Source organism: Thermobia domestica, chromosome 7 (genome assembly GCF_964235325.1).
Source record: "Thermobia domestica chromosome 7, izTheDome1.hap1.1, whole genome shotgun sequence".
NCBI lineage: Eukaryota > Metazoa > Arthropoda > Insecta > Zygentoma > Lepismatidae > Thermobia > Thermobia domestica.
This window is the reverse complement of record NC_137460.1, coordinates 206,688,401-206,703,109: the sequence shown is the minus strand read 5'-3', so window position 1 is coordinate 206,703,109 and position 14,709 is coordinate 206,688,401. Positions and strand designations below refer to the sequence as shown.

Sequence of the window (14,709 nt, the reverse complement as noted above, 5' to 3'; positions counted from 1 at the left end):
GGGATAAAAGGATCACTTGTATAATCTAAATATCTACCGTTTATCTAGACATAAGGGAGAGTAGGTAACACTGGTTTAACTGAGATAAAGGAGTCCACAATGACTTCAGACTATTTTTAAACATATAGCAAGCATATTATATTTATGATATGAACTTCATTTCGCTCACTCTTATGAATTTATGCTATATATCAGAAAATTTTTGGAATTATAGAAATTTAAACCGTCTGTAATCAGCAATGTTTCATCTTGTCTCGAAAGGGTGTCTCGTATCCCTCTCTCCAACTGAGAAAAAAAAAATCGGACAATACACAATATTACAAAATCATATACAATTTTCCAGGCAATTCTCAACACTTAAGAATACCATTCTTCTTCATAGAACCTTTCAAAACAAACATACGGGTGATGTTCCACACATTCAATTTTGGCGGGAGCACTGTAACGTAAAATGATTGCCTTTAACTTAGGAAAACTAGAATTTCATGGTGTTGGCATAAGATCTGTGTAGGTAAAATTTAGCACTGTATATTCATTGAACTGTCTGACACATCATTAAAAAACAACTCTTCCTTTTTCCATAAAAACCCAATTAAGCTGATAACAACAGAGTTGGCGATAAATGTTTGATTAGATTATGGAAAATAAAAGTTATCGACTATTTAGCCTCGTCCTATTCTTAAAAGAAGTTTGATTAATTTATAATCCTTCTCCACTATTAAGTTTCGTCCAATTAGTTTAGAAGATTGTATTCTAAAATCAAAATAAAAACTATGACAGTACTAAAGCCAAACTCTGTAAAGCAACAGTTTTAGTCTTGTCATTAGGAATGAGATATTATTAAAATGTAAGGGTATTAATATAGGAATGATTTAAAAACTGTTTGAGAATATCGATTGTAATTCGAAGCCATTGTTTACTTTGAGTTTCTGGAAGCACCATTAGTATTGTCTGTGCCCAGTTATGTGTTCAATGTATATGTCACGTGACCATTTTATCGTGTCACTGACGCACAGTTTTTTCATTAAATTTAGGTAAGTCTTTGAGCACACTTTTCGCAGAAATTTGTCATTGTGTGGATCCCAGCTGCCCAGAGCTCCAACTATTATTGGAATCACCTCGACCTCTACATACTTTTCCATTAGTTTGGTTCTAATTTCTTCATACTTTTGTACTTTTTCCTTTCTCGCATTTTCCACGGCCTCCATTCTATTCTCGAAAGGAACCGTTACGTCAGTTATATAAGCCTTGCTGTCTTTGACCAGAACCAAGTCTGGTCTGCATCTATTACCTTCCACTATCTGCTGATTTTCAGCTTCGATTTTAAATTTCTGGTTCGCGGCCTTTTTGACTCTGTTAACAATGGTATTGTGTCTGTTCTGCATGGCTCCTGAATGACGCATGCAGTGATTTAAGACATGAGGTAGGGTTTCATTTTCATAACCACATATTCTACACTGCTTGTTTCCATTATTCCATTTCTTGACGCCATTCAGGGGTACTAAATTCAACCTGGCCCTATGGATGAATCGCCAGTCAGCAAACCTGGTGTAATGTCCATCTTGTATAAAATGGCTGCTGGCTCTACTCATTCCCACACACTCAATAGTTTTGCCTTGATTTGCATACTGTAATAGTTCTGTGCTTCTTTCTTCTTGTAAACCTGCTCTCAGTTTTTTAGATACCTGCATTCTTCGGGAAGGTTTTATAATCCTTCCCTTGAATTCTATCTGAGGTAAGTTGTTGTTTACTTCCCATTTGCATTTTAGTCGGCCGGATGCTTTTCTCGCTACTGTCCAGGTATTCTTATAAGCGTTTGTTGTTGTTTTATAGGAGTCTTCCATAGTAGCGGATAAGTATTTACTTTTGTCATCGTCTGTGACTTTCCTGCCAATTCTACCTTTTATTGTCTTAGATAGTTCGTCATTTGCTAAGATTCTAATTACCATGTCAATAGAGGTTAAAAGTTTAAAAGCACTATCTATGGAGGCAATGTCTGAGCATTCGGCTGCAAGGGGAATACCGCACAGTCCCTGATTTCTGCTTCCGTAAAGGTAGAGGTTCGATGCCTCTTTCGGAACATTTAGAGTTTTCTTGATAAAGGGTCTCAGTATGTCATCCAATTTCTTCCAATCACCTTTGCTTCTTTGGTTAGTTCGCATTTCAAAGTGAAGGGATGGATAGAAAAATGTCTTCATGGCGTCGAGTCTTTGCCATGGTGCGAGTTTTGAGCCCATAATTTTTAAACCTTTGGAGATAATTTCATTAAAAGTATCTTCATTATTAGTAATATTGAAACCAATGGGTTTCCCAAGGAATTTTGTTTCTTCACCATCATTGATACAACTTATTATTTCATCTCCGATTTTTAACTGTATTTGTCTGCAACCAGCTGGGGTTTTTCCAGATATCATTGTACAGACACTTTTCTTCGGGTTTAAAAAGATACTACACTTTAATCTTAGCCAAAAGGCCGAGAAGCGATCAGATTGTCATACTAATGTGAGACTAAATAGCAGCCTCCAATCAAGACCAAATTAAGCTGATAAGAGCAGATTTTTTTAAAAAAAAAATGCATCATTTTTTATTAAGGGGTTTCTTTTTTCATATATATATATATATATATATATATATATATATATATATAATTCTTTTGGATGGAGGTCATCATCATCATTTTTTTATTTATTTATTTGATTTTTGGGGATGGAAGTCATCACTTTTTTCTCTTTTTTTCTTAGTATTGACGTATGCCTGTTAGATGTTCTGTATATACATCTCGGGACCATCGGATAGTGTCGCTAACAATCAACTTTCTCATTTTTCCGTATGCTTTGGCGAATAGTGTTTTCAAAAATTAATCATTCCTCGGGTCCCTACGATCCTATTACAATCGGTATTATTTCAATTATATTATATTTATCTCTAAGTTTTTCCTTCAACGCGTTATATTTTTGTATCTTCTGTTCTCTGGCGTGTTGGATGGTCTGCATTCTGTTTTCAAATGTAACTACCACGTCGAAAATTATGGCTTTGTCCTTTTGTGTTAAAAATAAATCAGAGGGGCTTCTGTCTCCTTCAATGATGGTCTGGTTTTCGCCTCTAACGGTAAGTTTCTTCTCTGCTGCCTTCTTTATTCGAGCTACCACAGCATTATGTCGCTTTTGGTATGCATCAGCATATCGCATGCAATGGTTAAGCACATGTAGTAACGTTTCGTTATCGTATCCACAACGTCTACATCTCTTCTTTTCCGCAGCATTCCACTTCTTCGCTCCATTCAAAGGAACTAAGTTCAACCTTGCTCGATGCACAAATCGCCAGTCCGCAAACCTGGTATACTTCCCGTCATTTATAAAATGATTACTGACTCTGCTCGCGCCGACGCATTCCATCGTTTTCCCTTGGTCGCTATATGCTAAGAGTTTCTGCGACTTTTCTTCTTGTTTTTTCATTGTGATTGTCTTCATTATCTTCCTATTTTTTCCATCTATGCAGCGGTCGTCTATATGCAATGTTACGTCATTTCCACTAAAATTCCACTTACATTTCAGCCTACTTGATGCCTGTCTAGCAGTTGTCCACACGTTTTTGTAAGCATTAGTTGGTTTCTCGAACTCATCATTCATTTCCGCTGATAGATAGCCTCCCTTATCTTCGTTATTAATGTCTCTTCGTAATCGAGTCCAAATGGTATCCTCAAGATCGTCGCTTGCTATTCTTCTTATTTCATGATCGGCTGATGTCAGCAGCTTATATGCGCCACCTATTTGGGCTGCATCCGCATTTTCTGCAACGACTGGGATTCCACATGCACCGTTCTTCTTCGCTCCATACAAGTTGTGGTTTCATGCTTCTTTTGGTAGATTCAGAGTTCTCTTCAGTAATGGTCTTAGAGACTGGTCTACTCTTTTCCATTATGCTTTCTTTCTAACGTTAGTGCTGGGTAGAAGAAGGTTCTTAATGCATCTTATCTGCCATGGTGTCAACTTTGAGCTTAGTATTTTTCCCAATTTTTATCATATCTTCAATCTTATCCTGGTTGTTTATTATGTTAAAGCCTATTGGCTTACCAAGTAGGACGGTTTCTTCTCCGTTCTTCAAGCTGTCTATTTCTTCGTCATTAACTGAATTTTGTGTCCTTACATCCAGTTTGTGGTCTTCCGGAGATATGAATGCTAACACTGTTCTTTGGATTAAATTTTAAGTTCAATTTTCCTAGATATTCCGTTACTATGTTTATATTATCCTGCAGTTCTTCCCTTGAGTTGGCGATGAAAGTAATATCATCCGCATATGCTAATATCTTATGGGATATATCCTCTTTTTGTATCTTACTGATTACTGTGTCAATCGTCAGACTAAATAATAGTCCGCTTAAGGGACATCCTTGTTCGATTCCTGTTTCAACCGTTATGGGCTTGGTTTCCCCATCCTCTGCCTTTAGTCTCGATGTTGAGTCCTTGTATATGTCCTTCACCACTTCCGTGAATTCCTCCCCTACATTCATTCTCGTTAGCCTCCTCCATGTAGCGGACCTGAGAGCGCAGCTTCATTTATCATCCCTAATCGTCATATATCGTTGCATGCCCTCTCAGCCCCGAATACCGCTACCGAACACGCGGGTGGTTGGTGGGAGTGGTGAAGGAGAAGATCTAGTGGACGTGTGCCTCCACTTGGGGAGGACCTGCACCCACCTGGCCTAACCTTGTGTGCGTCCAGTGTTTGTGTTGTCCGAAGTGTTGAGTCTTTAAAAAAATACAAAAAATTCGCACCTTTTTGTTTCGTTATGTTCTTTCTGCGCTGGTGGGGGTCTATCCTTTTCTTTTCCAGGTTTCCTTCGTTTTCTTTCACTTCTTTTTCCGGGGTCACGCGTTTTTGTCGACGTAAATTATTTTCTCGCAATTCCACTCTCGTTGACCGCGTTGGCCCCACGCTGATCCTAAGGTGTTGGCGTGCTGATGGGATTGCCAGGGGGTAGCATTAGTTCTCCCCATTAACGCCCCGGTGTGACCTCACACCCTTTTTTGCTTTGTAATTTTTTTCTCTCAAATCATACTTTATGGGTACCAAAACTTTAAAATCTGATCTGGGCTCTCCCTCACGGAAGAACCCCAAACCGAATGAAAGCGAAAGTGTGGAAAAGACAAGTATCGCCTTGCCCGTCGTACGATATCTTGTAATTAAAGATAAAGATGCTGATAGTGCCACTTCTAATGAAAACCGTCCCAGTGTTTATCCCTTTTGTTATTAATAAAGTTATTACTTACCAAGCCAGACAGGTTAAAGACATCAAGAAATTGCGGAATGGCACTTCATTGGTGGAAACGCTCGATGAAAGCAAACAGCGAAGCTACTGAAATTAACTGCGATTGAACCCGTGAACGTGTCAGTAGATTCTCGTCGTCTCCTGAACGTCTCTCGAGGGGTGATATTGTGTTGGGATCTCCTGAATGCTAGTGAGGCGGAGATTAAGTCGGAGTTAGCAGACCAACATGTTATAGCTCGCATAAAAAGCAAGAAGTCAGGTGAACTCATCGCTACCCAGTCACTGATTCTTACTTTTTTTGCCAGTGCTTCCAGAGTATGTAAAGGCTGGTTACTATCAATTGAAAGTTCGGCCGTGTATACCTAGTCCTTTGCGCTGTTATAAATGTCAACATTTTGGCACACCGGCACCTCGTGGAATGCGAGTGCTGCTCTTTGTGCCAATTGTGACCAGGATAGTCATGGTAAGTCGTGGATCCATGATAGTCGTGGATCCCTGTAAAGCAACCAAGCACTTTTGTGTCAACTGCAAGGGTGAGCATTCTGCTTGGTCTCGAGATTGTCCAGCTTTTTAGCGCGAGAAGCGTATACGGGATCTCATGATTGTTGAAAAAATTTCTGCTGCCGTGCTTAGCGTCGTTTGAAAGAAAGCATTCCTTCCTCGCTCTCTGTTCCATTCGCTACTGTTGCAGCAAGTTCTGAGAAATTTGTAGCAACCCAGATTCTGCTGTTCTCTTTCTTCTCTGTTTTCCGGGTTTTTGTGGTGCCAGAGCTTATGGTTTCACAGGGCTCTCATGGTTGGGAATGTATTCTCACATGACGTGCATTGGTATGCAAATATTTCTTCTTCGTTAATAATCTCTTCTGCTATCGTCCCTGTACATTCATGGTTTGATGGTTTTCTTCCCATATCCGCTCTACATCTGCTATAGATGTTTCTCGTTGCTTCGATTTTTATGTCATGATTCTTCTATGAATGCCGCTCCACAGATCGTCTCGATGACGTCAAGCTTGTTGATTTAAACGCTGCTCTGCATCCAGGTACTGTGCAGTTAAAGGATTTTGCAGTAGGGAATCGCACAATTAAGGTTGTCCGTCCTCTTCTCAACGGTTCCAATCTTCCCTCTTCTAGCGCCATCTTCTAATTTTTACGTCTATTCTCTCCTACCCTATCCTACAGTTAAAAGTCGGCTGAACCCTCGAATGACGGACTTTCGGGGCGTGTCGGCTTCCAAACTGGAAACCCTCCGCTTACTTCAAATAATTTTTAGCTTATGCGGCCCTATCCTCTATGGGACATGTCGGCCTTCTGACGGAAGACCATCCGCTCTAGCAGGTTGCGGCTGGAGCCTCTAAGGCCATGTCGACTTTCATAAGGAAAATTCTCCGCAATAACAAAAATCTGTAATGACCAAAGTGTGTATCTCCAATTAAGCTGATAAGAACAGAGATTTTTCTTTAGAGGCATGTTTTTATTATTGATTTGTGATCTCTTTATTTTCCATTCTTTTTGGTGTTGTGCCTTTTTTAGTTTGTTTTGGTGGCATCATTTCGTTGGTTTGTCATCCTTTTTAGAGGTACTATGGTCATTATACATATATATATTTTCTCTCCTGGATTGAATTGTTACTTATAACCAAAGGATTCACCTATAAAGATAAGGATTATTTTTAAAAGCTAAGCAGCCATCAGTCAAAACTTTGTTATTCGTATAATAAGAATTCGTTACGTTCGAAATGAAATTCTTCGGCTCCTAATACTGCCTCGTCCCTGTTATCTGCTCGATATATATATATATATATCTGGTCCATTTTATTGTGTCACTAATTATTAGTTTCTTCATTAGCGTTCCATATGTTTTCGAACATATTTTTCTCAAGAACTTGTCATTTTTTTAGTCCCATGAACCCAATGCCCTTAGTACTATTGGTATTATTTCGGTCTCCTCATCATCATCTTGGATCCAGATGTCTTGAATATTTCTGCTTGTAGTTTTCCGTTTGGCTCCAGACTTTTCCAATGATTATACGTAATTCCGTCTGCACCTAGTGCCGAGTTCTCCGTTTCCTTTAGCCTCCTAAGTACTTCCTCTGCTGTGAACGGGCTATCCTCTACTTTTTCTGCAGCTTTCTTGATGTTTAGGTAGATGGAGTCGTTGAAATCCTTCTCTTGCCATGTTCTGATGAAGTGCTCATACACCTTGTTCTTGTCTATAGCTCTTCTTCTGTTTCTTCTGTATAGCCTTTGAATCATTTTGGCATCCTCAACGTCAATCGCTTGGATTTTTTGCCCTTCTTTTCTTGGCCGTAGTTTTACCAATTTCCCTGCCTTTTCCGCTATCTCGTTCATCAAACCGCAAAAATCATTCCAGTCTTCATTCGAGATTCCTTTCTGGTTAATCTGCTTTAGTTTATCAATAAATTCTTTGTGTAAAAGCGTTTCATCCTTCTCATCTATTAGCTGAACATGAATGAATGAATGAATGATTGGGGGGTTAATGGGGACGTCAGCAACGAGGCTATATGTCCCCGTCACGACTGACACGGTTGCTCTGGACTAAAAACGTAAACAGAAAAAGCTTAAAATACCAAAGCACAATAAACAAGTGCTGCTAAATAATAAGAGAAAACGAAAAAGAGAAAATAAAAGAATAAATAAGCTAAAACAGATAATAATAACAATATATATAAAACAATAAAAGCTAGCAAAAAGTAAAAATTTAGCAGCAATAAAAACCGAAAACACACTAAAACAGCTCAGAGAACGTGAGCAACCCCACAAGCTTTAACAAAGTCAAGTACCCGGCAAACTATATCTCTTGAATCCCCCAAAGCGCGGGTAAGAACAGAAGGCAATCCGAAACGTTCTCTGAGAGCTGAGTATTCAGGACACTCAACAAGAATGTGCCGAATACTCAGCGGGACTATACACTCCTCACAGTACGGACGGTTCAGTCTTTGCAGCAAGTAGCCATGCGTCAGATGAGTGTCCGATACGCAGACGCGCCAGGAGCACTTCATCTCGACGACGATGGCACGAGGACGTACGCCACTCACCTAGGGGTGGTTTGACTGCATGCAATTTATTTTCAATGGCCTGGTCCCAATCGGCTTGCCAGTGAGAGCGCATCAAGATGTGAAAATAGGAACGAAGATCGGAGCAAGGAAGGCTATGCTCCAGTGCAACCCCGGCCAAGGCGGCGTTCTTGGCGGCTGTATCAGCAAGTTCGTTTCCCCGGATGCCGACATGACCCGGCACCCAGCAGACAACGACGACACAACCCTGTTGCTGCAATTGATGGCATCTCAGAAGAATGTCCTGCACGAGAGAGTGCATACTAAAGGCATTCTGTATACTCAGAACCACGCTCTGAGAATCGGTGCAAAGAAGCACACGACGGAATGAAAGCGTGAGAGCATGGTCCAAGGCAAGCTTAAGTGCAGTCAATTCGGCAGTGTACACGGAGCACAGGCGATGCAAATTGAATTCTGAGCTGCCCTCGTCGGTGACAAAGGCACAGCCTACAGAATCCCCATCCTAAGAACCGTCCGTATAGAACACACTAAAATCGGGGTACTGATCTAACAGTGCGGCAAACTCTTGCTGGTACACCTGGGAACTAGTTTGCTGTTTCGAATGCAGAGACAAACGTAAATGGCGGTAGACGGAGCAGCCATGGTGGAATAGCACAAAAGCGAACCAACGAAAGAGAGGGCCATACGAAATCGTCGGCAAGAAGGCTCTCGCACGCACGGATGTACCATGGACATGTAGAGCGAGGACGTGCAGCATAGCGCTCGTATATCCGACCACCACGGAGACATGGTCTACATGGGTGGTCTGGAACACAACGCACATGCGCAGAATAATTAAGGAGTAGTCTACTACGACGATATACTAACGAAGGTTCATTGGCTTCAGCATACAGGCTGGTGACGGGACTAGTTCGGTAGGCGCCAGTAGCAAGACGAATACCCAGGTGATGCACTGTGTCAAGTTGTTGTAACAGAGAAGCACGAGCAGAACCATAGACAATACAACCATAGTCTAACTTGGACCGAATTAGACTACGGTACAAACGAAGTAGAACAGTACGATCAGCACCCCACGTGCGGTGGGAAAGGACACGAAGGAGATTCAGAGCTCGAAGACAAGAATATTTAAGATTCCGTACATGTGGTGCCCACGACAAGCGACGGTCAAACACCAGACCCAAGAAACGCACTGTATCAACGAATGACAAACGGGTGCCATCGAGGTACAAGTCCGGGTGAACAACGCACGTACGCTGCCGGCAGAAGTGAACACAGTGGGATTTCTCGGTGGAAAAGCGAAATCCAGTCTCATTCGACCAGCGAACGAGACGATTGAGAGTCAGTTGAAGCTGTCGAGTAATGCCGCGAAGGTGGCGGGAGCGACAGAAAATGACAAGATCGTCAACATAAAGCAGACCAGACACAGGAGCCTGGGTCTGCGAAAAAACGCTGTTGACTGCGACAGCAAACAACGTGACACTAAGAACACTGCCTTGTGGAACACCATTTTCTTGTACAAAGCGCTCTGAGAGAGTAGCGCCCACACGCACTCTAAAGTGTCGCTCATGAAGAAAATTCGAAATAAAGTGGGCCATATGCCCACGAAGACCCCAGTCATATAATTGTTTTAGGATTCCGTAACGCCATGTGGTGTCATACGCCTTCTCTAAGTCGAAAAATATAGCAACAAGATGTTTGCCGTCGAGAAAGGCGTCTTGAATTTCACCTTCAAGATAAGCAAAATTGTCGGTAGTGGAGCGGGAACGACGAAATCCACTTTGAAATTTGCTCAAAAGGGAATGCGATTCCAAATACCACACCAGGCGCTTGTTGACCATTCGCTCTAGCAGCTTACAGACCCAGCTCGTGAGAGCAATGGGTCTGTAGCTCGTGGGGCTAGTTGCGGCTTTCCCTGGCTTTAAGATGGGAAGAACCAGGGCCTCACACCAAGCAGCTGGAAAAAACTCCTCAACCCAGAAGCGTTTATACAGCTGCAATAATGCAAGCTGAGAATCGCGGGAGAGGTTGCGCAACATATCATAGGAAAAACGGTCAAGCCCGCGAGCAGTATTGGACGATTCGCGGAGAGCAGAATCGAACTCAACGAGTGTGAAAGGTGCGTTGTAATCTTCGCTGTTGGCGGTACGGAAGTTTAACGGTGTCCGCTCTAAACGGGCCCTAAGGGGAAAGAAGGCAGGAGGATAATGTGCAAACTCAGAGATAGAAGCAAAATGCTGGCCCAAAATGTTAGCTATCTCCGAAGGGTGAGTAACTAAGACACCATTCACATTCAAGGCAGGAACATCAACAGGAGCAGTAGTGTCAGTAAGAGAGCGGACCCGACGCCACACCGTGGACATCGTTGTTCGATTATTGATCGACGAAACGTAATTTATCCAGCTTTGGCGCTTCGAGAGCTTAATAAGACGTCTAGCTCGAGCACGTAGAATGCGGAAACGCTGCAGATTGTCGTCAGTTGGATGACGATTAAAAGTGGCAAGAGCGTGCCGACGAGCCAGGATAGCCTCACGGATTTCCGTAGACCACCATGGAACACGCCGGTGGGAAACGTCGCCACCGCATTCTGGAATGGAACCATGAGCAGCATCAACAACAGTCTGCTGAAAAGCCTCAGCCACGACAGCTACAGGGAGATCATCACGACAATGAAACTCACTGAGCTCACGGAATTTACGCCAGTCAGCACGCTTCAAATTGAAGCGGCGCAGAGGAAAAGGAGGAGATGCAGGGAGACCGTCAAGAAACAACGGGAAGTGATCACTGCCACAAAGATCGGGATGCACCCTCCATGTCAATGAGGTGAAGAGACCAGCACTGCACATGGAGAGGTCGATACAAGAATATGTGCCATGGGCAGTAGAAAAATGAGTAGGACTGCCATCATTAAGGATAAGCAAGCCACTCGCCTCAAGAAATTCGGTGACCTGTCGGCCACGACCATCAGTACGGACAGAACCCCACAGACGGTGGTAGGCATTAAGGTCTCCTACAAGCAAGACTGGCGGCTCGAGCTGATGGAAGAGCTGAAGCAGATCGGCGGTGCTAGAGGCTTCTGAATGAGGAATGTACAATGAACAAACTGTAAGCGGACGAGAAAAGTATATTCGCACCGCAACTGCTTGCAGGCGGGAGACTAGGTGAATCTCCCGAGAATAAACCAAATCAGACACGCATACGGCCATGCCGCCAGCAGCGTGACCAGCATCTGACTTATCAGATCTGTACATAGTGTACCCAGAAAGAAGGAAGGACTGGGTTGGCTTAAAATGGGTTTCTTGCAAGCAGACGACAACTGGCGAGTGGTCGGAGACCAGTTGTAGCAATTCCTCACGGTGACTACAGAAGCCATTCAGGTTCCACTGAAGAAGCGCCATACTGGAAGATATCAACGTTTAAGGCGAACCTTACCACGCGGTCCAATCACAGCCCACTCAGTATCCATCAGTTCGTCCTCCACCATGTCAGACTTCAGAGTAGCTGCAGGTGGCTTACGAAATGGAAGAGATGTCGGTTTCTTCGGAGAGAGAACCGTGTCGTTCAACCTGCGGATATGCTGACTAAGTTTCAGGCCAGCCATATAAGGTGATCGGCGAGGGGCTGGAGTGCGCCGAAGACCACCACTAACAGTAACACGAGGAGGTTTCGGACGTTCACTCGGCGTTACAGCTGGAGGCTTGGGATGTTCGCTCGTTGATGCAACGGGGGTCTTAAGTAGTTCGCTCATCTTTGCAAATGGGGTCTTCGATTCACAACTACGCTTTGGGATCAAATCCGTTTGGGTGGAAACGTCGACGGTCTGTGTAGCTACAGATTTCCGAGAAATAGCAGCGACAGTAGCGAAGGGAACAGAAACCGAGGAAGGAAGGCTTTCTTTCAATCGACGCATCGCGTCTGTAGCAGAAATCTTCTCGACTACCATGAGTTCTCGGGTACGCTTCTCGCGCTGATAAGCTGGACAATCCCGAGACCAAGCAGAATGCTCTCCCTTGCCGTTCACACAGAAGGGCTTGGTCGCGTTACAGGGTTCCACACCATGACTACCCTAGCCACAATTCGCACAAAGAGCAGCACTCGCATTACACGACGTGCTGGTGTGTCCAAAATGTTGACATTTAAAGCAGCGCAGAGGACTAGGTATGTAGGGCCAAACTTTTAAGCGATAGTAACCAGCTTTCACAGACTCCGGAAGCGTGGGCAGACTAAAAGTCAGAATCAGTGACTGAGTAGCGACAAGTTCACCTGACTTCTTACTTTTGATTCGAGCTACCTCTATAACATGTTGGTCCGCTAATTCCGACTTGATCTCCTCTTCGGTGGCATTGAGGAGATCCCAACACGATATCACCCCTCTTGAAACGTTCAGAATACGGTGCGGTTCGACTGTCACATTCACGGGTCCAATGGCAGTTAACTTAAGTAACTTCGCCGTTTGCTTCTCGTCTGTCGTTTCCACCAATAAAGTGCCATTCCACAGTTTCTTTATATCTTTAACCTGCCCGGCTTGATAATTGATGACTTTATTGATTACAAAAGGGGATAAGCCCTTAATAGCACTCGGACGGTTTTCCTCAGTACTGGCACTTTCAACTTCTTTTTCTTTAATTACAAGATATCGGACAACAGGGGTCGCGATACTTGTCTGTTCCTCAATACCAGTATCATTTTGTTTGGGCTTCTTCCGTGAGGGAGAGCCCGGTTCAGTTGTGGAAGTTTTTTTACCCATAAGAAAAGTTTTTTTAAACATTTATAAGGGAAAAAAGGGTGTGAGGTCACACCGGGGCGTTAACAGGGGAACTAACGCTACCCCCTGGCAATCCCTTCAGCACGCCGAACACCTTAGGATCAGCGTGGGGCCGACGCGGTCGAGGGGAATGGAAGTGCAAGAAAACCATTCCCGTCGACAAAAACGCGTGGCCCCGGAAAAGGAAAACAAAAGAAAAGATACCTGGTTAACAAAAGGATAGACCCCCACTAGCCCAGGAAGAACAAAACAAAACGTGCGGATTTTTTTGTATTTTGTAATTGTACACGTTTTTTTTAAGTTTTTGATTTCTTTTGTGATTTTTTTTAATTTTTTTTATTTTCAAAGACTAAACACGCCAGACAACACAAACACTGGACGCAAACAACAGTAGGCCGGGTGGGTGCACGTCCTCCCCAAGTGGAGGAAGACGTCCACTAGACCTGCCTCTTCCCGACTCCCACCAACCACCCGCGAGTCCGGTAGCGGTATTAGCGGCTGAGAGGGCGTGCAATGATATGAAGATGAGGGGTGATACATGAATGAATGATGAAGCCGCCCTCTCAGCTCCACCCCCTCCCCGACGATGACGGTCCGCTACATGGAGGGAGTATTAGCTGAACAGTTTCTTGATTTTCCGTTTCGTCTTCATGTGTTTCTTCATCTATTTCATCTTGTCCCTAACTCTCTTCATCTTCGTCTTCTCCCCCTCCATGTAGCGGACCGTCATCGGGGAGGGGGTGGAGCTGAGAGGGCGGCTTCATCATTCATTCATTTTATCACCCTTCATCCTCATATCATTCCATGCCCTCTCAGCCGCGAATACCGCTACCGGACTCGCGGGTGGTTGGTGGGAGTCAGGAAGAGGAAGGTCTAGTTGACGTCTTCCTCCACTTGGGGAGGACGTGCACCCACCCGGCCTGCTGTTGTGTTTGTCCAGTGTTTGTGTTGTCCGACGTGTTGAGTCTTTGAGAAAATTAAAAAAATATATATATATAAAAATCCTAAAACGAAAAGCCAACAAAATATAAAAAAAAAATAAAAGTCCAAAAAAATCCGCACCTATTTTGTTTTGTTCTTCCTGGGCTGGTGGGGTCTTTGTTTTTGTTGGACAGGTTTCTTTCGTTTTGTTTCCCTTCTTCTTTTTCCGGGGCCACGCGTTTTTTCGACCGGAATGGTTTTCTTGCACTTCCATTCCCCTTGACCGCGTTGGCCCCACGCTGATCCTAAGGTGTTGGGCGTGCTGAAGGGATTGCCAGGGGGTAGCGTTAGTTCCCCTATTAACGCCCCGGTGTGACCTCACACCCCTTTTTTTCTTTATAAATGTTCACAAAAATCATATTTTTATGGGTAAAAAACATTTCAAACTGAACCGGGCTCTCCCTCACGGAAGAAGCCCAAACAAACTGATAGTGAAATTGAGGAACAGACAAGTATCGCGACCCCTGTTGTCCGATATCTTGTAGTTAAAGAAAAAGACGTTGATAGTGCCAGTACCGAGGAAAACCGTCCGAGTGCTATTAAGGGTTTATCCCCTTTTGTAATTAATGAAGTGATCACTTATCAAGCCGGACAGGTTAAAGATATAAAGAAACTACGAAATGGCACCTTATTGGTGGAAACGACAGACGAGAAGCAAACGGC

The 14,709-nt window shown here is 43.5% G+C and overlaps 1 protein-coding gene across 1 annotated transcript; it reads right to left on the bottom strand.

Moving 5' to 3' along the window:
- Positions 1-941: 941 nt before the first annotated feature.
- LOC145689481 (uncharacterized protein T26G10.4-like) lies at positions 942-2,414 on the bottom strand. Its single transcript, XM_081763653.1, has one exon. The coding sequence runs from the start codon at positions 2,412-2,414 to the stop codon at positions 942-944; it is 1,473 nt and encodes a 490-aa protein (XP_081619779.1).
- Between the last annotated feature and the right edge of the window lie 12,295 nt (positions 2,415-14,709).

Excerpts from the sequence above, each read along its gene's own strand:
- LOC145689481 (XM_081763653.1), bottom strand. The coding sequence starts at position 2,414 with ATGATATCTGGAAAAACCCCAGCTGGTTGCAGACAAATACAGTTAAAA.